The sequence below is a fragment of the Anguilla rostrata genome, chromosome 6 (assembly GCF_018555375.3).
Source record: "Anguilla rostrata isolate EN2019 chromosome 6, ASM1855537v3, whole genome shotgun sequence".
Taxonomy (NCBI): Eukaryota; Metazoa; Chordata; class Actinopteri; order Anguilliformes; family Anguillidae; genus Anguilla; species Anguilla rostrata.
Window position 1 is genome coordinate 31,920,607 of NC_057938.1, and position 24,196 is coordinate 31,944,802.

Below are 24,196 nucleotides of genomic sequence, written 5' to 3' on the forward strand. Positions count from 1 at the left end.
ATCATCGTCATCGTTATTTTAGGGGTGCTGAGATGAAATTTAGGTGTGCTTCAGCACCCCTAAAAAGAGTCTAAAATCGCCAATGGTAAGGGCTATGACATAGTAGGGATTACAGAGACATGGCTGGGGGGAGAGGATGAGGATGAATATAATATAGAAGGGTATAAACTTATTAGGAAGGATAGATCCTGTAAGAGAGGTGGGGGTGTGGCTCTATATGTAAAAGATAATCTTAATGTGCAAGCAATTCCAGAAATTGACCAGTTCATGCCTAGTGAGGATATTTGGATTAAGCTCATACGGGAAGGGGCTTAACATAGGACTGTGTTACCGACCGCCAGCTTCAGACAGCTTCAGTAGTGTGAATACAATGCTCTTTGAAAATACAAGCTTGCAGAGGACGTGAGACTATTGTCATGAGCGACTTCAATTACCCCAGTATTAATTGGGAATTGGTGACAGGACAAGGAAAAAGGGAGGAGGAATTTTTAGATGTTATAAATGACCTTTTGTTTAGCACAGTATTTCAGACAGCCTACAAGAGGGAATTCAATTATAGATCTGGTGTTATGTAATGACTCTGAGGGAATTTGTAGTACAGAGGTAATGGAACCACTTTGGACAAGTGATCATTCCAAAATTAGGTTTGATGTGTTTTGGCGAACTAAGAGGGCCCCATCTAACTCCAGGATTTTAACTTTAGGCGTGCCAACTTTAAAAAGATGCAGTCAGAATTAAGTAAGGTAGACTGGGTGCAACTTCTTGATTGCAGGACTGTGAATGAAAAGTGGGGCAGGTTCAAAAGGGTTATACTTTATGCACAGTGTAAATTCATTCCAAAGGTGCGGAAAAGTACGTTGAGAAAGCAGTCTCCACAGCGGATGAATAAAGCTATACGGAAAAGTTTGAGGAAAAAAACTGTTTAAGATATATAAAAATGACAGTACTGAGAGTAATAAGGCTGAATATTATAGTATGCATGCTAAGGTTAAAAAATAACTAAGCGTAGCCAAAAGGCTCTATGAAAGGCAAATGGCAGAAGATGCTAAAAGTAATCCTAAGCGTTTCTTTCAATAATGTAGTAGGAAAATGAAAGTTAAAGAGGAGGTTAAGGGCATTAAAAATAATGACTGAGCACTGCTTCATAAGAATAAGGATATTGCTGATGCCCTAAATGGCTACTTCGTTGACAGTTTTACCAGAGAAGAGGTTACTATTTTTATTTTATTTTTTTTATTTAAGCTTTATTTACCCAGGGTAGGTTCGCTGAGCACAGATGCTCTTTTGCAGCAACGCCCTGCTTCACACTCATACACATTCACACCTGGGAGCTGCCCAGTACAACCACAATCCTCTATTGTTGGCCACTGAGCAGCTCCACTGGAGGGAAGAGAACATTTTTTTAGCCAATTAAATCAGGGGATGATTGGGTGGCAAGTTTTTGCGAGAGCCAGATCTGGGATTTTAGCCAGGACACCGTGGAACCCCCTACTCTTTTGCGAATAGTGTCATGGGATCTTTAATGACCACAGTGAGTCAGGACCTCGATTTAACGTCTCATCCGAAAGACGGCGTCTCCTACAGCAGTGTCCCCGTCACTGCACTGGAGCATATTTCACCAGAGGGAAGATTACGCCCTGCTGGCCCACCAACACCACTTCCAGCAGCAACTCAGTATTCCCTGGTGGTCTCCCATCCAAGTACTAACCAAGCCCACACTTGCTTAGCTTCAGCCAGTCGGCAGGAGCAGAGTGCATGGTGGTATGGCTGCTGGCAAACTAATAGACTGGAAGGCATATTCAATACTCAGAATGTCTTGGCAGATATTGAGATAGGGGATATAGAAGTATTGGATAAATTACATAAACTAAAGACAAATAAAGCAGCAGAGCATCATTAGAGACAAACCAGAATTATTTCTTGAAATTAATAACATCCTAAGGGATAGCCAACATGGTTTTTGCAAGGGAAGGTCATGCCTGACACATCTTTTGACATTCTTTGAGGAAGTTATCAAGTGTCCGGATGGGAGCAGGGCTTATGATATTATATACTTAGATTTCCAAAAAGCATTTGATAAGCTACCACACGACAAACTCATTATCAAAATGATGACTGTAGGAATTACAGGAGGCATTTCAGAGTGGGTTCGGAACTGGTTACGGGATAGAACACAAAGGGTAGTAGGAGGAGGGATCTTATCTGAGCAAAGTATTGTGGGATGTGAAGTGCTGGGTCCACTGCTCTTCCTCATTTACATAGACAACCTTGACACGAACATTGAAAGTACACTAGTTAAATTTGCAGATGATACAAAACTGGGAGGTTTAGCCAACAGTTTGGAATCTACTAAAGTAATCCAAGAAGATTTAAACAGAATCCAGAAGTGGGCAGAACCCTGGCAAATGAAATTCAATATAACTAAATGTAAAGTTCTACATGTGGGGAATAAAAACATAGGGCAGGATTACTTTATGGGTGGTACAAAATTAGAATGTGCACATGTAGAAAAAGACTTGGGAGTAATAGTTGATCAAAGACTATGAGAGTCTGGTCAATGTACTGTAACAGTAAAAAAAGCCATCAGGATGCTGGGATAAATAGCCAGGAGTATAAATCTAAGGAGATCATACTCACCCTATACAATACCCTTGTCAAACCACACTTTGAGTATTGTGTGCAGTTCTGGGGATCATACTACAAGAAAGATATAGAGGCGCTGGAAAAGGTCCAAAGACGGGCAACCAAATTGATTCCAGGTATAAAAGATAAGTGTTATGAGGAAAGGCTTGAGATGCTTGGACTTTTCAAGCTTAGTAAAAGGAGACTTAGGGGAGATTTGATTGAGGCTTTAAAATTTATTAAAGGGATTAACAGGTGAACTACAAGAAATTATTCAAGTTGAGTTCGGTTAGCAGAATGAGGGGGCATAAAAAGAAACTGGCAAAGGGTAAATTTCACACAGATATTAGGAAATATTTTTTCACACAGAGTGGTCAATGGCTTGCCTGGACATGTAGTGGAGGCAGAAACACTGGGGGTATTCAAGGCCCGGCTTGATACAGTGTTAGATACTATCTAGCTTTTAGGTAAACTAAGCATTAAGTGCAGTTTAGTGGGAGGAATAGACGAGCAATGTTGGGCTGAATGGCCTGTTCTCGTCTTACGTTACGTTATGTTATGTTATGTTAAGTTATGTTATGAAGATTAAAATGAGTTTAATCAAAAAGAAGATTTTCATTAGACAGAATAGTAACAAAATCATTGATCATTAAATGAATCAAAAATACCATAAAATATAAAAAAGTTGTCATAAAAGTTATGAGTTGTATTTCATGAAAAAAATATCAGATTGTTAAATGCAGACAAGCAGGTGTGAGAGATTGTCAGAGAGAGCATGTGGAGAAAAGAGCACCACTCACTTTTATACAGTAAAGTAAACCAATGGTATCACAGAAGGGAACGCAGGCAGGGATGTCTCAGGGTCACAGCATGCTGAGACACTTCTAAAAACTAATTAGAGGCCTACTGCAATGCTCCAGTGAATACAGAGAATAGATGTATGTAACTAAAGTGTTATTAAAACATACATAATACACATATTTCAGCTTAATCATTAATTAACTAATCATTCATTTCTCTAATAATTAATTTAATGTAATAATAATGTAGTTATTAATCGACACTACATCTGATTACTTTTGATTTATTTCTATAATTTCCACTTCATCACTCGTCTCCCCTCTCTTTGCCTTCTAGCCCTGTTATGCTAGACAGTTGTCATGTCTTCCTTTACTCTATATATTGTAACCTCTCTTTTCTGACCCCTTTAGCTCTTCAGAATGTCCCACTATACAGATGAGCCCCGCTTCACCATTGAGCAGATTGACCTGCTGCAGCGGCTGCGGCACACAGGCATGACCAAGCAGGAGATCCTCCATGCCCTGGACACCCTGGACCGGTTGGACCGTGAGCATGGGGACAAGTTTGGCCGACGCTCGTCCTATGGGGGCAGAGGAGGAGGCGGGGGCTGCACAGCTGGTAACAGCAGCAACAACAACCATGGAAACAACACAACCTCCTCCACGTCCTCCTTCACCTCTGCCTCCAGCAATCTGGCGGCCTCTTCCTCCACCACCACCACAGCCACTCAGACGCAATACCGTGGCACGCTGTCACCGTCGCCCAGCTACGACACATCCCCACCCCCACAGGCCACCATCTCCTCAGCTGTCTCCCTGGTGGGTGTGGCCCAGAACGGGCGGGATGGCCTGGCCGGGGCCACGCCAAATGGCAAGCTCTCTCCACCACGCTATCCTGTCAACAGTGCCATTGGTGCCCGCAGTTACACCTTTGAGGCGGTGGAGGAAGAGCTGGACATCGACGACAAGGTGGAGGAGCTCATGAGGTCAGTGGGCATGTGAGGGGATCACGGGTACAGATTAGATGAATGTGATCATATTTCAGAAGTAGCAGCCTTTGAATACACCTGTTGCTGGGAAGAATGGGGAGATCACTGTAATATAACAGGACAGTTCTGTACTGCACTCTGCAGTGGTGTAATAAACACAAACCTGGCCCAAAGGAACAAGCACCATAAGAACCCTAAATGTCATATTGGACATTGACTGCTGTAGTGTTTCTACTGTAATTCCTTTTTAACTAGGTGTCCTGTATACAATCTGAAAAAAACACATTTTCAACATACAAAAATGTTACCACTATAAGTCATTACTACTAGAAAAATCTACACCTGCCATTAAAAGTACTGATATCAAAATGATGCCAAGTTACAATAAACAATATTGACTATCTTACCTAACAGAAATTAAACGTGGTATTCCAAAGCAATGCTGCTACCCAGTGCTTCCTAAATTATTTCAAGTAACTTCGCTCTGTGTTTTTTCATCTTACCATGTGAAAAAATTACTTCGCATTATTCACCTGTGTGTAAAAATACGAAGTTATCCTTTCAGAAATGCTTACTGTTATCATTGTGTGAATTTGTACAGTGTGATCAGTGTATACCATTTAGCACTGGCTCTTTGCTATATATATGAAAGAAAGGCAGTGATATATGGCGCGGTGTCACAATTCAAAGTGTGAGAGGCTGGCACCATCAGGAACGCAACAAGAATCCCCCCAGTTTATGTCCGCAGTGATTTGACGGGCATCCAACGAGCGTTCATTGACAAAATGGTCAGCTCTCAAGCTGGCAACTTGTGTACCCCTCTGTCCTGCTCTGTTTTCAGTTTCTTTCCTCAGATATGCAGTTTTTGTGCTTATAAAGTTTTAGGTATTTTCATATGCTAAGCTGCAGGTAGAACTTGTCTTTGCTGTCTTGTCTTTTGCTTTGCTGAGTGACTTGAAAGAATTGAGGAAATATTGGGTAGCATTGCTTTGGAATACATGTTATTAAATTTCGGTGAGGCAAGATAGCCTATGTCGTTTGTAGTACCGTAACTTGGCGTCATTTTGATATCAATACTTTTAATGGCAGGCCTGGATTTTGGCAGTCTGAATGAATGAGTTATAGACGGTGTATGTCTTGTATGTGTGAGTAACTTGGCATTTTTGTACGTTGAAAACGTGTTTTTTATGAGATATCATTTCTTTTTGCAAAGCGTTTTATTACGAGAGTGAGAAATGCGAAGTGACCCTGTAAGAAACGGTTGTGGATTATGGCTATCCTTGTGTGAATTTGTACAGTCTGATGAGCGTGTACGTTTAGCAGTTTCGGTCTGCTATATATGTAAAACAGTGGCTGTGACAAATGGTGCGGTGGCGTAAGTGTAAACGCATCAGAAAAGGTGAAATATGGCCAGTGTATGTAGGCTACTCACGGATTTGACGGGCATCCAACGAGCCTTGATTGACAAAAGAATCAGCAAGCCCGTAGAATTAGAGGTGCCTAGGTCGCAACTTGTGTACCCTTCTGTCCTGCTCCGTTGTCTGTTATTTCGTGAAGATGCACTTTTAGTGTTTGTAAGGTTTATAAGCCATTTTGATAGGCTTATCTGCAGGTAGGAATCCTCTTTGCTGTTTTGTTAAGCTAGAACCGGAAAAGTTGATAGTGGAGAATAGGAGCATATGTCCCAGCAGGCTTTGCATATGAGAAAATAACAACAGTGTGAGATAAATTAGGCGAAATGATGAAATTGCGTAGTTGAAACAATATGTTTTTAGCAGAATGGGCATGTAGGTGAAGGTTGACATGATCACAGACTATAGTGAGAAGTAAATGAAGTGACCATGAGCGAGCTTAGTTTCCTTATCAAACGGTATATATAACAGTCTGTATTAAACATTAGTTGTTGAAGTGGAGGGTTAAATAACATGTGAAATCTATTGCACTAATGTATTTTCCTCATGTTCAGTGCTAGTAGTTATATTTATGAGTGAATCATGATTTTAGACAAATTTCCCTGGCTTTTACATTTGACTCAAAACTACCGAACGTCTGAATATTCTAATACCGAACCGTTTCTTCTTTTTTTTTTTTTAAGTACTGAGAAACACGACGTCAGACATATATTCCAATCCACTGCTCAGCTTAGCAGAGAATGCACATTTCAGAGTGCCACAGAGACAGATAGAATAATAACACATAAATTCACATTTATATTATTTATATATAGCTATTTTTGAAGGTAGCCTACCCAGGTATCACAAATGCGCCTATATTTCTACAAATGGATTGTCCAAGACAATATATGACCACTCAGCCTCAAAAGGGACATCTCTACGCGTAAAACCAGTGGTAAGATTGTATATTTTTTCAATGTTTAGTCCCAGATATCGACTGTGGAATGACATGGTATAATTTTTTAAAAACTTTGTCTCGCTTATTTCGTTATTCAGTAAGCAGCGTTTTCACTGCTGTATTGGCATATTTTATGGCAAATGTCGGGTTTATCTTGTTGCTACGGAATATTACAATACATTACATTATAGGCATTTGGCAGACGGTCTTATCCAGAGCGACGTACAACAAAGTGTATAACCATAACCGGGAACAAGTGTGTCGAAAACCCTAGAGGGCAGTAGCCTACCGTTCCAAGTGCAGGGAACAACCGCATAGTTCAACTTGGACCCTGTAGGTTAAACTGATTAACACTAGCACAAACAAGAACAGCAACAACGCAGTCTATGAAAAAATACAAGCAATAGTTAAGACGAGTGCATTAACTAAGTCACCTATGAAACAGCTACCTAGTTACAACCCTAAGCTTACAGTGAATTTATAATTTATAAGAATAATAATAATCCTAACAAATACAATAGGGTTCCACCAGCTTCACTGCTTGGACCCCTAATAATCCTAACAAATACTATAGGGTTCCACCAGCTTTGCTGCTTGGACCCCTAATAATAATAATAATCCGAACAGATACAATAGGGTTCCACCAGCTTCGCTGCTTGGACCCCTAATAATCCTAACAGATACAATAGGGTTCCACCAGCTTTGCTGCTTGGACCCCTAATAATAATAATAATCCGAACAGATACAATAGGGTTCCACCAGCTTCGCTGCTTGGACACCTAATAATAATAATCCTAACAGATACAATAGGATTCCACCAGCTTCGCTGCTTGGATCCCTAATAATCCGAACAGATACAATAGGGTTCCACCAGCTTCACTGCTTGGACCCCTAATAATCCTAACAAATACAATAGGGTTCCACCAGCTTCGCTGCTTCGACCCCTAATAATAAGAATAATCCTAACAGATACAATAGGGTTCCACCAGCTTCGCTGCTTGGACACCTAATAATAATAATCCTAACAGATACAATAGGATTCCACCAGCTTCGCTGCTTGGATCCCTAATAATCCGAACAGATACAATAGGGTTCCACCAGCTTCACTGCTTGGACCCCTAATAATCCTAACAAATACAATAGGGTTCCACCAGCTTCGCTGCTTCGACCCCTAATAATAAGAATAATCCTAACAGATACAATAGGGTTCCACCAGCTTCGCTGCTTAGACCCCTAATAATAATAATAATCCGAACAGATACAATAGGGTTCCACCAGCTTCGCTGCTTGGCCCCCTAATAATCCTAACAGATACAATAGGGTTCCACCAGCTTCGCTGCTTGGACCCCTAATAATCCGAACAGATACAATAGGGTTCCACCAGCTTCGCTGCTTGGACCCCTAATAATCCTAACAAATACAATAGGGTTCCACCAGCTTCGCTGCTTGGACCCCTAATAATCCTAACAGATACAATAGGGTTCCACCAGCTTCGCTGCTTGGACCCCTAATAATAATCCTAACAGATACAATAGGGTTCCACCAGCTTCGCTGCTTGGACCCCTAATAATAATCCTAACAGATACAATAGGGTTCCACCAGCTTCGCTGCTTGGACCCCTAATAAACCCTATACCACTAGATGAACAGCACTCCGACAGCCAGTGATTTAGCGACGATAGCCTACTGTAGACCTCGTCGCTCTTACAAGCTGGAAGCGGGCCAGAGCATATTACTTCACAACATCTTTTTAGCCACTGCACACACCGATACAAAGTTATTTTAGTGACCTCCGATTGCCTCAATTGGATGTTATTGGTGCCGACAAGGATAATAATTCCAGAATATTTACGTTTACTTTTAGCCAGCGCTCTTAGATTAGCCTCAACGTCGGCAGCTCTGGCACCAGGCATACACTGCGCTATGGTTGCTGATGTCTCTAACCTCACGTTTCTCAAAATACTATCCCCTATGATCAGGGATTTCTCAGTAGGTGTGTTACTTAGTGGGGAATATCGGTTGGAAACACAAGTTGGGTGGTGCTCAGCGGCCCTAGGCCGACAACTATGTTTCTTCTGCACCGCAACAAAATCATCCTGCAGCGAGGACACTGGCAGCGGAGAAACACTCGCATCTAGACTAGCATCCGGCTCAGTCAAAAGGGAATCTAACAAAGTCTCACTCTCCGGGATCTGATATAATGTCCAGATGCAGGCCTTTAACTCAGCTACATTCTGGGCTAATTCTTAATTAAGCTAACACTTACCAGAAATACCATTACTAGTAAAATTGGCAACCGAGCTAAGGCTAAACATGCAGCGGACGGTACAAATGGAAGCCGTGATGCACTCTTACCGTATTTTTCTTTAGTTGTTAGCGTCTTTAAAGATGCGATAACTTCTTAAGATTCAAAAAACAGATTTGGAATAAAAGTTTGTTGAATTAAGCAGAGCAAACACAACAACAGTAAAACGCGCCTTCTCAGGGCACAATTTCCCAGAATCCAAAGCAGGTCCAAATGAAACTCACAAGCACGCTCTCTGTCTGTACTCCCAGTCTCAGCCTTGCACCTTTAAGCACCTAGGCTGATTAGTTAACGCAGCCCAGATGCGAGTGCTCTCCCCACTTTGTAGGTGTGGCCAAAATAAATTTGTTCCATTGGACTAAATGTTAGTTACCTACCACAGCTTTAATGTCTCTCTTTTTTTCACTCTGTAGAAGGGACAGTGGGATGGTGAAGGAGGAGATCAAGGCTTTCCTGGGGAATCGGCGTATCTCCCAGGCTGTGGTTGCCCAGGTGACAGGTAAGTCTAGCTTGTAGTGTGCAGTTCTACTCACTTTTGTTTAAAATTTGCATCTTTATTCAGTGATGATCTGTCTTTGTTTCTGTAGCTGTGTGATGGAGTATGTCAAATGTTATGATTTCAATCTGCATCTGTATTTTTAGATGACTGTTCTGCTTTTTGTGTTTCTGTGTCTTTGTTCAGGGGAACATTGGTTTGTGTGTGTCTGTTCAGATCAGCATTGGTTTGTGTGTGTCTGTTCAGATCAGCAATGGTTTGTGTGTGTGCGTGTTTGTTCAAATGAGCATTGCTTTGTTTGTGTCTGTATTTGTTCAGATTAGCATTGGTTTTTGTGTCTGTACTTGTTCAGATCAGCATTGGTTTGTGTGTGTCAATATTCATTCAGGGCAGCATTGGTTTGTATGTGTTTTTATTTGTTCACATTAGCATTGGTTTGTGTGTGTCTGTATTTGTTCAGATCAGCATTGGTTTGTGTGTGTCTGCGTTTGTTCAGATCAGAATTGCTTTGTGTGTGTCTGCATTTTTTCAGATCAGCATTGGATTGTGTGTGTCTGTATTTGTTCAGATTCACATTGGTTTGTGTCTGCAGCCTTTCTCGGTCTCTTCCTCTCTCTCAGGCATCAGTCAGAGCCGTATCTCTCACTGGTTGCTGCAGCAGGGGTCAGACCTGAGTGAGCAGAAGAAGAGGGCATTTTATCGCTGGTACCAGCTGGAGAAGACCACACCCGGTAGTGCCCCTGTCCTACTCCACCCCCAGTCTCTTTCCTTTAAACAACCACTGGAGACTTTGAGCCATTGGCTTATAGTCATGTGTACTCCTATCTTAACTGTGGTACACACAAACACACCACATCTTTTCTCTGTGCTGGCGCTGTACTTCTACCATGGTAATGTGTTCCATTGTTAGCATCCTCATATAATGCCTTTATCATAGACACCAAGGTCAAAACCAAAGAAAAATCGTCTATACTTCACAATTCAAGAGCCTTTTTTCTCCTGCCCACACTGTATCACGCAGCTACTGTCTTTTCGCACATCATTTTTCAGGAGAAAATGCTTGTAAAATGGGAGCACTGTAGAGCCCTGATGTGAGACTACAAGTGTGTCTATGTGTGTGCATGTTCATCACATTTGTGCTCTTTTGGATGCATGTGTAGTTTCTGGATTTGTGCATTCAAGCTTGCATGAATGTGTGCACATGCATGTTGGCTAACACATCCTTCCTGTCATTAAATCCTCTCCCCTGTGTGACTGCATCCTTCACAGGGACACTCCCTGCTTTTCATGAACACGCATACACACACACACACATACACACACACATACAATTGCAATATTTCTAACTTCTTCTTGTCCTTGGGAGGTTTGGTGCCTGGAGGCGGAGGGGCCTTGCTGCAAAGCCTAATTATTTAGTGTTGTACAGACTTTTAGTTTATGATAGAGAAACCTCTCCTGCCTTCAGTACAAAAATTAATCAATGATCAAGTTTTTTGATTATTGATAAGCAAGCAATGATACAGAAATGATCAATCATAGTTTCCAAGATGGTAAAAACATCCTATTCACTTTGACCCCGATAAAACTTATTTAGGGTAGGCAAATCTACATCATGTTTCCCTACGTGATTAAATAGTTAAATAAATACATTTCACAAAATAAACTAGAAAGTACATCAATATGGAAGGTTTGATCTGACCCAAGCTTACCTGCAAGTATGCAAGTTTAACATAGTTGGCAGACTGTAGGGGAAATTTCACTTTATAACGCTTCTGGGGTCATTTTCACACGTACCCGGGCTTGTGTGCACCCCAGACAGTTTTAGGTTGCTTGCTTCAATATTTAGATATTTGATACCCCCCCATCCAATAGAAGCCCATTCAACATCAGACTCCACGTTGGACTCATTGTAAACACACGTCCCTGCTTCTCATGACTGATATGGTCCTTCTAATGAATGTGTTGCCCTTAATTTTTTGATTAGTTATTTAATTTTAAATTTCTAACGTTAGAAACAAATTATTTTTTTTTTTTTTTTTAGCGCAAGTCCACACAGTGCGGTTTCCGGTTTTTTCTTCTTCGATTTCGTTTCGTGACAAAAAAAAGCAAAACATTCAGTTAACTTTGAAATTGAACAAACTAACATCTGCTAGCTTTTGTCTGATGCGATATCGGTGTAATAATGAGGTGCATTGTACCCAGTTGTTATAATGCCCCCGTTAAACTGGCATTGAAAGCACATTTTCATAGTTTTCCACACGATGCAACTTCGTGTCAGACATGGCTGGATGTAATCAGACACCCCAACATAACAGCCGAAGAAGTTCGCAAACGAGGACTAAAGGCTTTTACATAGTCTATAAGTACAGGGCACATACGCTGTGCGGACGGACAGTCCGCAGTCGTTCGCCCTTTCATACTCTAGTCGTACCACCGCATACCCAAGCCCTACATTTCCCACAATCTTTGCGCGTCGTTTTCCTTTTCTGCCAGAAGTTAGACTGTAAACAACATGGCCTCGTCCTTGCCCAGCGTTGTGCATATTTTTTTCTATGAATTGTTGTTCTTCTGAAAATCTTTATAATCCCGTTGGGATGAATCGCAAAGGTGCCTGTACCTTCTCACCTCTTCAGCCAGTCTCTTTTCAAATGTCCACTCCATGTCTATTTTGTGTATTCCGCATTACCGCGTGTTTCCGGTGCCACATGAAATGCATGTCGATGTGAAACAGTTTCATACCGAGCCATGATTTGTGTGACACAGGTACGCGTACGCTAGGTACGCACGGTCACAAAAATTGAGCTTCGCGCGGACATGCCAAGGCGGACGTACGCTGAGGTCCGCTATTTCATCGTTTTGACCGCGCGGACCCCAGCGGAGTCCGGTCCGTGTATGCTACGTCTGGACCATGAATTGGCCTTAAGGGTATGCAGCGACCACTTTGAAGCCACCGACTACCAAGGCAACCGTCTGAAGCCTGGAGTTGTACCCACCGTTTTCCCATTTGTTGGTCGAACCACTCGAGGTAGGTACTGAGTGGGCTGGCTAACGCTATCGCGTCTGTCTGTGATACATAGGATGTCTACGGTAACAGTTAGACAGCTTGCTGACTGTTGTTATAGGGTTTTGCTAGCTATATAGTAATACAACACTATTTATACGACCAATCTAATGTTATTGTCTGCAGGTACGCCCACATCAGAAGTCACGCAATGATATGCATCCTCAAGTTCGACACTAAACTGTCTGGGTCTGCTTCCTGCATTTGTAAAGGAAAGCAACAAAACAGCGTAAAATATTACCATAATCAAATAACTAATCAGAAAATTAAGGGCGACACATTCATTAGAAGGACAATATCAGTCATGAGAAGCAGGTTATAAGTGTGTTATAAAGTGAAATTCCCCTTTAATACAGCACTTGTATCTTTTAGTCCATAAGTAAATTATCAATCAGTGGAGTACATCTAATACACACAACTGAGCTAGGAAAAAAATACGGAATAAAGAAAAAAGGTAAAGACCCCATCTCTTCACAATCCCACTCCCACAGTAACCGTTAGCGAGATTGAGCTTACACACTGTCCACAAGAGTCGACCCAACTCTTGTTTTTAATAAATCGAATATCCTAATTCCAATCAACTTAGCAAACGGAGAAGAGATTCAGTATTTTCCAATAAAATAACCACGAGGCACACTGTTTATTTGACGAACGCAAGCACTGTGTGTGAAATCTGATTTGACCCTTTCGGACAAACTTTCAAAACAGTGTGCCTATGACGATATCACTAAGGTCATATCAAGTTCAAATTCAACGCATGTCTCATGTACAAAACAGGAATGATAACTGTAATAAATATAACAAAAATAAATCAATACTCTGTAATCAATACTCCGAAGATCCTGACCTAAACTCTCGCATAATCAGATCTCGCTCCTTCTGGTCCATGTCCCCATGCTGCAAGATTGAGACAAGATTACATCCAGCGCATAAGCACACTCTGCCTCTACATAGCCTAGACTTCTGAATATTGCATTTCTAAAAGGGTTCTAGCTTTCGTTTCAAAAGTAACTTGATCTCACCAGGGCGAAGTCCCTTTTTCTTCTTGTGTTCAAGAAAATGACAGCCTGCGTGATTGTCAAAGTCTCGTACAGGTCGCAGAGCATATCCAACTTCCATTCCTGTTTTAAAAAACATAGTAAGTCCCAGAGTAAAAGTGCAACACTTCATGCAAATAGCCATTTTATTTCAGTGAACAGCTGTAGCACAGGATCTTGAGACCAAAGACACTGGACATTAAGAAAGAGGTACACCAGGGTCTCATTTATGACACTGTGCAATTACTCTCCTTCCTGGGTGTACTCTTTCATTATCACAAGAACTAAGTCAAACAAGGCTTAGATTTCACAATTTTAGCAGAGTGCTGTAGCAAGAAGGAAGTCAGAAGCATACCGTAAGCAAGTACGTGAACGCAAATGACAATGCCGGGCGACGCTGCAAATGCATGGCTCAGTTGAATTGCTCACCTCCCTCTCCACATTGATGTAGAACTTCTTGATACCTTCCAAAGTAAGGTCCTCCTTTAACAGGGATGCAAACTGGTTGGCGCATAAATTTTGGTCACTTCCAACACATCAGCTGGCATCGTAGCAGAGAGGAGCACCACCTAAGGAGAAAGGGAGGTTATAATCTCTGCTTCACGTGAACACTTCTTTCACCTCCTAAGAATGAATTTGTGGCACTAGACTCTGAGACACAGGACACCGGACATTAAGAAAGAGGTCTGCCCACATCTCATTTGCAGTGCAGTGCAGAGCTAAATATTCTACTTCAACCTACTACCCTGCTAGCATTATTTCATAAACCAAGACGACTTGATTTAGAAAATTTTAGCATGGTTCTTAAACGCAGAAGAATCAGTTTTACATGCATGGTTGAAATATTTCTCTAGTAAGCACCAAAATATTTGTTTATGCATTTTTGAATTTGTTTAAGATAGATTTGATACTTTGATGTGTCCTCAACCATCAGCACTTCATTTAAGATTCACTACAATACAAGCCACAAAAGCTGAAAAATCATGGTACAACAGGCATTTTTAATTTCATTTTAAAGAAGTTGCACTTCTAGATTGCTCGACTGTTTGATTTGGCAAGATTGACTTTCTGGCTTTCTGGACATGATGGATCGGTATCATTCAAGTGGGTCTGCCAAGCGTAGATTGACTCTGTAGCAGTTCTGCAGATGATAACCCTGCTTCAGCTGTTTTTTGTTTCTAACAAATTCTAACACTACTACCAGCCAATTAGTAGGCTGACACAAATCACAATGGGACAGCTATGCCTTTAGCTTATTGATGGACTAGTTGTACCTTGTCAGGAAGCTGGAATTTGAGGATAGATTGATGTGACCACTTTTGGTAGGTGGAAGAAGACCTTTGAGGGTAAGACACATTTTATTTCTATCATGGTGGTTGTGTTTTGAATAGTCTAATCTATTACTGGTGATGCTTTGTCTCTGCCTTTGGTTTTCTTCCAAAAAATTAGTAGGCCAGTCAGTGCATGTTATTGCTATGCGTACATCCCCAGGTCGCCATGCTGTTGCTCAGTATCTCAATAAAGCTGGGTGGTATCATTTAATTTTTAATGTTAGGCTACTGTGAAAGTTATCTCAGTGGATTTGTTAGTAAATGAAGTTGGCTGTGATTTATGCAGTTTTTAAAGCTCATATTTCAATTGCCCCTGTAACTCTCTAACCTTGTAAATGTCTGGAGTTGATCAGATTATTAGCTTGTCTTACTGTGAGCTATTTAATAGTTGTGTGTTTTCCAACGGGATTCCCCTCGTCATTTGCATGTATCTAAGCAATTCTAATTTTTATTTTGTCATGGTGCTGTATTAGCCATGCCAAGTTATTCTGTGCTAACCCAGCGTGATATTGTCTGCTCACTGAGTTTTTCATCATCCATCGGTTTCTTTTTCTAAACTGGGCGGGTGGTGATTGGGGGCTCCATGTGGGCAGTTGTGATTAATACACCAGCCAAAAGCCACTTGCATTTCATAGAATTACTGCTGTACAAGTAAAAGATAACACTTCACTTTACCCATGCTCATTATTATTTTCAGAAATACAGTCACAAATAGGTTTTGAGACAGGCAACAGGCTTGTTTCCTTGTTTGGAACAAAATGAACCATTTTTTTCTTTCAAACCGGTTCAGGAACATTTGTGTTGTGTGCGAAACAAAAGAACAGAATCTGCTCAGACCAAACAGATAGAAAATAAATTAGTTTTACAAGCCCTGTTTGTAATAAACATTGGTTGGGGTCATCTGTGTGCTTTTTTCCCAAGTGAGGGTCAGAACATTAAAATGAGAATATGACTGGTTGACTGTGTGTCTGCAGTCTGCCTGCACAGCTGTGTGAGAGGTGCAGACCTCCAGCGCAATGACTACTGCTCAGACAGTGAAAAACTGTTGCACATGTTGTGGATGAAGAAGTTCTCTCCATAATCACAGGCCTCTGCAGAAGTGATTACGCCCTATAAAAATACAGTTGGCCATTCCTAATTCAACAAAAAATTGCGACACAAAGTGGAATGACTACATGTTTTATGTGGTCTTGATACAGTGTGATGCAATCATGTTGTTCATGCAACCATGTTGTTTGTTCCCCCCTGTCCCAAAGGTGCCACTCTAAACATGCGTCCTGCCCCCATGGCTCTGGAGGAGGTGGAGTGGAGACAAACCCCACCCCCCATCAGCTCCGCCCCTGCCAGCTTCCGCCTGCGGCGAGGCAGCCGCTTCACATGGAGAAAGGAGTGTCTCGCCGTGATGGAGAGGTGAGATTGGAAACGGGAGTGAAGAGAGTGAAGGAGAGCTATTTATCTCGATGTAGCAAAATGTATTTGTTTCTGTCAATTTCAGAATCCAGCAATAATGTTTTTCCCACGGCGCGCAGGCAGGACTGCCGCCGTGGGCTACACATGGCAAATTGTGGCCACTCACACATGGACGACCTTTGAGGGACGTTTTGTGGGACGCATGCGCAGGTGGTGCTTCGTTTAGTTGGACGCATGCGCAGGTGCATCTCCCAAAATCAGCACTTTGAACGGGACAAGATTTTTAAGCACAGCTTTATCGCCTAATGTTACTTTAGCTAACCCTAAAATGTTCATATTTCGCCTACTTTAGTTAACCTAGTTAGCGCGTACCACCGATACAGATGTATGGACACACGGAGGACAACAAATAACGGTACAGAGGTGAGGACATGCCATAGCTAGCTAGCTATATAGTTAGCCAAGTTTACTCATGACACTTTTTTACAGGTGCACCGTGGGTCTGGACGGTTTCGTGCTTGTTTGATTTTGAGCTTAATAATGAGAACCTGCTGCACTTGAACAAAAAGATAATTCCAGTATGGGTATTTGTGTGGAATCTGACTGCATGTTGGTAGTTACAGACCACAAGCCTGCACTTCTGCTGTTTTAATCATTATCAAATCCATTAGAAACTGTGCTGATGTGAGGACTGCCTGTGCAATTTTGTGCCACTGCTGTTTTTTTGACGATTTTGTAAAAATGTTTCCAAGTAGTCCAGTCTAAGTAAATTGGTCCTTTAAAATGCTTTACACAATGGCAATATGCATGATATTCAACACTGTAAAACAGCATTGTGGAATGCTGCTAAGTCAAATCAGATGTTTGGCAAGAAATGAACCACAGTGCAATAGTTTGAATATGTTTTAATGCAGTGCCTGAAATTGTTAATAATGTCTCATTCATTTTTCTTTTTTGCTGCTGAGTGGAATTGGGGGCTTTGTCAACATCAAAAAATATATTTTCTTTTGAGAAAATAAGGGACACAAGAGATATCAGGGTTCACTGCTTACTTTTTGCTTCATAGATCTTTAGTTCCGCATATCGCCCTCAGATTTTGTCAAGGGGCTTATGATCCAGGACATGTATAGTTTCACCTGCTGTATATATATGTGATTTCTTAGTATTTCTTTTCAGAATAATTTGATTTAATTTTTGCATTTTCGTCAACTAATAACATTTGTGGCACTTTATTTCTGCCTAAATTATGAATATAATCTAACTTAGTTAGTATTGTAAATGATACAAGTGTCTTGTACTTGAAGTTATAAAGCCTTAAATAGAACACTCCCTAAAGGGGTAAATATTTGCCAAATTTGGAATCTGCACAAAAGGGGTTAACGACCATAGCATTCAATCTTTAATCACCATCGTGATTTAAGGCTTTCGTCAAAAGCAATTCCCACCACAAATCAATCACAAGGCTGCATTTGGAGCTGCTGAAGTTGCCGCGGGCTTCCATCGAAGGAATGGTTGGTGTCCATTAAAATTTTTACATTTTAAACTTTTAGCATTTAGCACACAACTCATTAGTGACTTACACAGATTACCAAAAGTGAGGTAAAAAATGTTTTAACTGATAAATTTAAAAGCTGAGGTGAATCAATAGGCTCCTAATTGGCGATGACCAGTTAAAATAAGCATTTTGGTAGATAATGAAGACGACAAAGCAAATGATAATGAGTCAAACCTGCATTATGTTAATACGTTTAAGGAAAAAATTGTGAACTTAAACACATTTAAGTTCTTTCACAATGTCTCAACAACTTAATTGGAAGCCTGTTGATTCCCCACAGTTTTTAACTCCTTCCTTCACATGCCAAATCTGGGTACTCCTCACCCATTTAGGGGGTGCTTATTTAAGGTTTTATCTCCAGATGTGAGCATCACAGAAACTTGGCAAATGGCCTAAATGAACCAAGACACTTGTACCATTTTAAATACTAGCCTAGTTTCCTGTCTCAAAACCTATTTGTGACTATTTTTTAAAATAGTAATGAGCATGGGTAAAGTGAAGTGTTATCTTTTACTTGTACAGCAGCAATTCTATGAGATGCACGTGGCTCTTAACTGCTGTATTAATCACGACTGCCTACATGGAGCCCCCCATCACCACCAGTCCAGTTTAGAAAAATAAACTGATGGATGATAGAAAACACAGTGGGCAGGCAGTATCACACTGCGTTAGCACTGAATAATAGCATCATGACAAAATAACATTAGAATTGCCTTGAATTGCTTTGATGACGGGGGAAATCCTGTTGGGAGAGACGCAACTATCAAATAGCACACAGCAGCACACGTAGTTCAACTTGGGAAATGAGAAATGCCTGCTGCCACCACGATTTTGCACCACCACACCGGGAAACATGATGTAGACTAGCCTACCCTAAATTAGTCTTACCTGGGCTCTAAAAGAAAAATATTTTTTTTACCATCCTGGAAAGTGCACTACAACTTGATCATTTCTGTATCCACGCTTGGTTACCTACAGTAACCAAGTACAGTACCAGTGTTAAAGCTGACGATGCATTTATATTTTGATCAACGTTTTCTTATAACAACTTTACAGCGACCTTTTCTCTTCTGAAACTTGCTCATTAATCACACAAATTTTACAGCTTTATCATTCATTCATTTTTGTACCAACACTTTTGTACCAATAACCAACAACCTTACAACTTGATCTTGACACACAACTTGACACATTGTGAGTAACCTATATAAGGTGAATTAATATCATCTTTTTGCAATATTCTGTTGTCTCTGTGGGCGAGATAGCTCAGGAGGTAAGAGTGGTTGTCTGGCAGTCGGAGGGTTGCCGGTTCAATCCCCGCACTGGGCGTGTCGAAGTGTCCCTGAGCAAGACACCTAACCCCTAATTGCTCTGGTGAATAAGAATCATCAATTGTAAAGCGCTTTGGATAAAAGCACTATATAAATGCAGTCCATTTACCATTTACTCTTTTAAACCCCATGGTACGGGTCAGATAATGCCATGCTCAGTTTCCTTAAAAATACTTGAATTTTTTTTTTTAGACATACTTTTTCCACAAAAATTCCACAAATATTGTTATTATCTTTACTAAATGAATACCTCTATCCTTTTGAGTTAAAGAGGAACGCCAAGGCATGCGAGTTTGAGGTTTAATGTGCCTTTTGCACTTTTGTTGGGCTATGTTGCTCTTAGTTTGGTTAAGTGCGGGGGAGAGAGGGGTGGGATGGCTACATTAGTGTTTTTATGGTGCATCTGTCAGTGTTTTTATTTTTTGTTTAACTATGTTTTTTGCTTATTGCAGTCACGACGTTCACATTCACTTTTTATTTTAGCAGACAGTGAGGAAAACCTTGACACTTGTGTTGTACTATTCCACTTTTCTTGCTCATGAATAGGTTTAATACTAGAAAAGTAACCTTTATATCGTGGAACGTGAAAGGGGCAAACCATCCTCGTAAACGGCACCAAATTTTAGCTCACCTTTCGCAGCTTAATGTAGACATAGCGTTTTTACAAGAAATGCATTTTCGTAATGCAGATGTCAACAGGATTCATAGGAGTTGGGTAGGGAAAGTCTTCCATTCTAGATTTGACTCTAGAGTCAGCGGCACAGCAATACTTATAGATAAAGACATTCCCTTTGAAATGAGTGAAATTATTGCAGATTCAAAGGGTAGATATATCATTGCCTCCGGGCAACTTTTCAACAAACCTGTGACTTTGGCAAGTATCTATGCTCCCAACTGGGACGACAAAGCTTTTATTTGTTCATTGTTCTCCACCCTACCAAATGTGGACAGCCACTCGCTTATAATTGGGGGAGATATAAACTGTACCTTAAATCCTGATCTGGACCGTTCGTCGACCAGACCTGCTCAACCATTAAAAATGGCTACTGCCTTAAAGAGCACAGTTTGGCCTGTAATGATCCCTGGAGGTTCAAATATACACAGAGTAGGGCTTATTCCTTCTTCTCTCCAGTATACCATACGTTCTCCCGAATTGATTATTTTCTCATTGACATTAGATTGATTCCCCTCATTAAGCAGGTTGCATACCACAGCATAGTAATATCTGATCATGCCCCCATTTCTCTTGAATTGATTTTTCCAAACCAGCCCACCCCTTTTGGATCATGGAGCTTAAACCCTCTTTTACTTTCAGAACCTACATTTGTTAAAATTATGAACAGTCCGATCAAGCTTTTTATTGAGACTAATGCCTCCCTAGAAATGTCCCAGTGTGTTTATGGGAAACTCTAAAAGCATTTTTGCATGGCCATATTATCAGCAACGGAGCCAATAGTAAAAAAAGAGAATGCTACTAAACTGAAGGAGCTCTCTGATGGTACAGCAGAGGTAGACAGACAGTATGCTACATCCCCAACCCCTGAGTTCTATCAAAAAAGAATTAGCCTTCAAACAAAATTAGATTTGGCCTCTACAGCTAAAGCAGATCAACTAATCCTTAAAGCTCACCATCTGATATATGAACATGGTGATAAATCTGGCAAACTGCTTGCCCATCAGGCACATCAGTACTTTGTCTCAAGGCAAATAATGCAAATTAGGACGTCTTCAGGTTCCACAGTCTCAGACCATGTACAGATTAATGATGCATTCTCTGAATTTTACACAAAACTGTACACCTCAGAATGTGAAAACAACTTAAGCATGACTGATTCCTTTTTTGAAGGTCTAAATCTACCTCAATTTAAATGAAGCTGAAATAGCTAAACTTGATAGTCCCTTGTCGATTGAGGAGATTCAAGAAGCTATAAGAAGCATGCAGTCAGGCAAGTCCCCCGGCCCCGATGGATTTGTAGTGGAATTTTATAAGATGTTTTCAAATGACCTTGCACCTTTGCTCCTCACTATGAGTCATTCCAATTTGTTATCCCAGTAACAGTAGTGAAATAGAATATAAAAGGTCAGTTAGCCCCCACTCTGAGACAGGCCTCAATGTGTCTTCTACCTAAAAAAGGCAAGGACCTGTTGCTCCATGATTCATATAGACCAATTTCACTCATTAATAGAGATTATAAAGTTTTGGCAAAATGTCTTGCTTAGAAAAAGTGCTTCCACGCATTATAACCCCAGATCAGACAGGATTTGTTCAAGGGAATACTCGCAAGCTTTTTAACATCATATATACTGATCTTCAGCGACCTGTCCCTGAATTTTTGTTGTCTGTGGACGCAGAAAATGTGTTCGATCGGGTAGAGTGGGGCTTCCTCTTTAAAACTCTGGAGAAATTTGGCTTCGGCCAAAATTTTATTTCCTGGGTGAAACCTTTGGCATGTGTTCACACAAATGATGTGCAATCAAAGTATTTCCCTCTTCAAAGAGGGACCAGACAGGGGAGCCCCCTCTCCCCGTTGCTATTTCACTGCGACAATGCCATACGTTTGAGGGGATAACCCGAGGTAATACTGTATATAAGACAGCGTTATATGCAGATCACCTTCTTTTGTTCATCAGTAATCCTATGTCATCAATACCGGTCATCCTGTCCAAATTAGATCATTTCGGGAAATTGTCTGGCTACGAAAAAAGTGAACTATACCCTGTCAATTCTGCTGCTCAAAATATACCTTCTTCTGCTTTCCATATCAGGAGAGTGAGCTCTCACTTTAAATACCTTGGCATAGTGGTTCCCAGATCATTCAACCGTCTTCTTCAACTTAATCTAACACCTTTGATAGATAAATGTAAACAAGATTTAGAACAATGGCACACCTTACCCATATCAATGGCAGGTCACATCAATTTGATTAAAATGAACATAGTTCCCAGATTTTTATATCTCTTCCAAAACATCCCAATATTCATCCCAAAGAAACTATTTGCTCTAACTGACACAGTTCTCTCAAAATGTATTTGGAATAATAAACAGCCACGCATCAGTATGCGCATCCTGGAGAGACACAAGATGGAGGGAGGAATGGCCATGCCCAATCTCTTGTATTATTATTGGGCAAGTAATATCCAAAAAGTTATCTTTTGGGTCAAGGGTCGCTCTGGCCCACCTGTGATAAATATAAATCTGCGTCAGCCACTTTAATTCACATGTTTTGGTCATGCCCTTGTCTACATGCTTTTTGGAGTTCAATTTTCAAATCCCTGAGTGAAGCCTATAACATATTAATTGAACCAGATCCTCTGATCGCCATTTTTAGTGTGAAACCAGAGATTGCTACCTGGTCAAGACATATTTGTAATGTAGTTGCCTTTCTTGCTTGCTAGCTCGCAGACTTATTCTGGATAACTGGAAAGATCCTAAACCACCTTCCCACAGCAGGTGGCTGAAGGACGTCATGTTCCATTTAAAACTAGAAAAGATTACATTTACCCTAAGGGGGAAAAAGGCTGAGTTCAGTAAAACGTGGACCCCTTTTATATTCTATTTCACTACTGTTACTGGGATAACAAATTGGAATGACTCTTAGCGCTCTAGTGATCTGTAGGAATGCAAGAACGTGTGGATCACTTTGTGTAGCTGTATGTATGACTTCCTTTCTTTCCCTTTTCTCTGTGTACTTTTTTATTATCGTCAATGTTACTATTATTTCAATCAATTGTTGACAGTTGTAGCCTACTGGGATGGGACTAGGGGTGGGACTGGGTGGTAGGATGGATTGGGAGGAGGAGTGGGAGTGACCAGGGGGTTGGGGAAAGGGAGGGCGGTTTTATATTTTATATTTTGTATATTATATGTTGACCTTGTATTATGTATACCAGAACATTTTGAAAATTCAATAAAAAGATGTTTTAAAAAAAAAGAAATTACTGAATACGATAGACAAGTGCCGAAATCAAAGTAGTCCACATAATTGCATAGTCCGCTCCTGGAGCCCATGGGATGCAGTCCCAGCACGAATGCTCGCCGTTCCAGGACGAAGGAAAGTGTTGGCATAGGGTCGGCTTCGTTGCGATTAGGCAGATTGGAGGTCAACCGGAGGAAGCAGCACTCAGTCCGGACGGCGGTAGAGAAGCCGCCGTCCAGACAGTTTCGATGACATATGTAGCCGTTTACTTATACGATAGCATTTCAGGCTAGAAAATAACCAAGTGCCAGCAACTCACCTCTATTAATGAAGCCTTTCCCCACAGTGGCTAAAGAGTGCACTGCAACGCCTGATTGCAAAAAAGAACCTGAAACCCCGTCTACCTAGGGATCACAGAGCTTCTCCACCCTAGCTCCCCAGTGGTGGAACGAACTCCCCGTCCCTCTCCGAACCTCCCCCTCACTACCCATCTTCCGCCGTGGCCTGAAGACTCATCTCTTCAGACTATACCTAGACTAACCACCACCATGCTGTATTTCACTCTTTTATCAAAAAAAAAAAAAAAACCCTTTTCCTGTCACTTGTTACATGTTGCCCCATCCCAACAACCCCTTGGTAATTTGTATTTGTCCTAATACTGTAGCTTATTCTTCTGCCTAGTTGGCTTTGCAGATGTTAGGCCAGAATAGTGTTCACTGTTCTCGGCTAGAAATAGCTGTACAAAATAAGTATTGTACCTTACTGAACCCGTGTTTAGCAGTTGTCTACGACCATGAAATGCACTTTTTTGTACGTCGCTTTGGATAAAAGCGTCTGCCAAATGAATGTAATGTAATGTACCCAATGTTAAGTCAATGGGGAAAACATGAAAAGAGACCAATTTTCTCCGAGGAAAAATATAAAGTCACTAAATTTTTTACACAATAAATGATGGTTTAACTAGTTAATCCTATCCCTTGTAATGTCTCCC

General features: G+C 40.9%; 2 protein-coding genes and 2 non-coding genes across 13 annotated transcripts in view; 1 reads left to right on the forward strand and 3 right to left on the reverse strand.

The window, feature by feature from the left end:
* LOC135257884 (NADH dehydrogenase [ubiquinone] 1 beta subcomplex subunit 1-like) overlaps positions 1 to 24,059 on the reverse strand; it is a 417,122-nt gene extending 393,063 nt beyond the window's left edge. The window contains exon 1 of the mRNA XM_064341111.1: positions 24,017 to 24,059. The gene's annotated coding sequence lies outside the window, so the exon portion shown is untranslated. The remainder of the gene's footprint in view (positions 1 to 24,016) is intronic.
* The window catches only part of hmbox1b (homeobox containing 1 b), a 424,932-nt gene that overhangs the window by 342,249 nt on the left and 58,487 nt on the right, over positions 1 to 24,196 (forward strand). For all 10 annotated transcript variants that reach the window (XR_010330788.1, XR_010330790.1, XR_010330789.1 and 7 more), the window contains exons 2-5: positions 3,834 to 4,408; positions 9,481 to 9,566; positions 10,184 to 10,294; positions 16,249 to 16,402. Coding sequence is in view for 7 of the 10 variants with exons in the window: in XM_064341083.1 (XP_064197153.1) it covers positions 3,834 to 4,408; positions 9,481 to 9,566; positions 10,184 to 10,294; positions 16,249 to 16,402 (926 nt within the window). In the remaining 3 variants the exon portion in view is untranslated. The remainder of the gene's footprint in view (positions 1 to 3,833; positions 4,409 to 9,480; positions 9,567 to 10,183; positions 10,295 to 16,248; positions 16,403 to 24,196) is intronic.
* LOC135258384 (small nucleolar RNA SNORA81) lies at positions 13,822 to 14,002 on the reverse strand. Its single transcript, XR_010330976.1, has one exon. It is a non-coding gene; the product is annotated as a small nucleolar RNA SNORA81 (small nucleolar RNA).
* Positions 14,296 to 14,479, reverse strand: LOC135258385 (small nucleolar RNA SNORA81). The gene has a single exon (XR_010330977.1). It is a non-coding gene; the product is annotated as a small nucleolar RNA SNORA81 (small nucleolar RNA).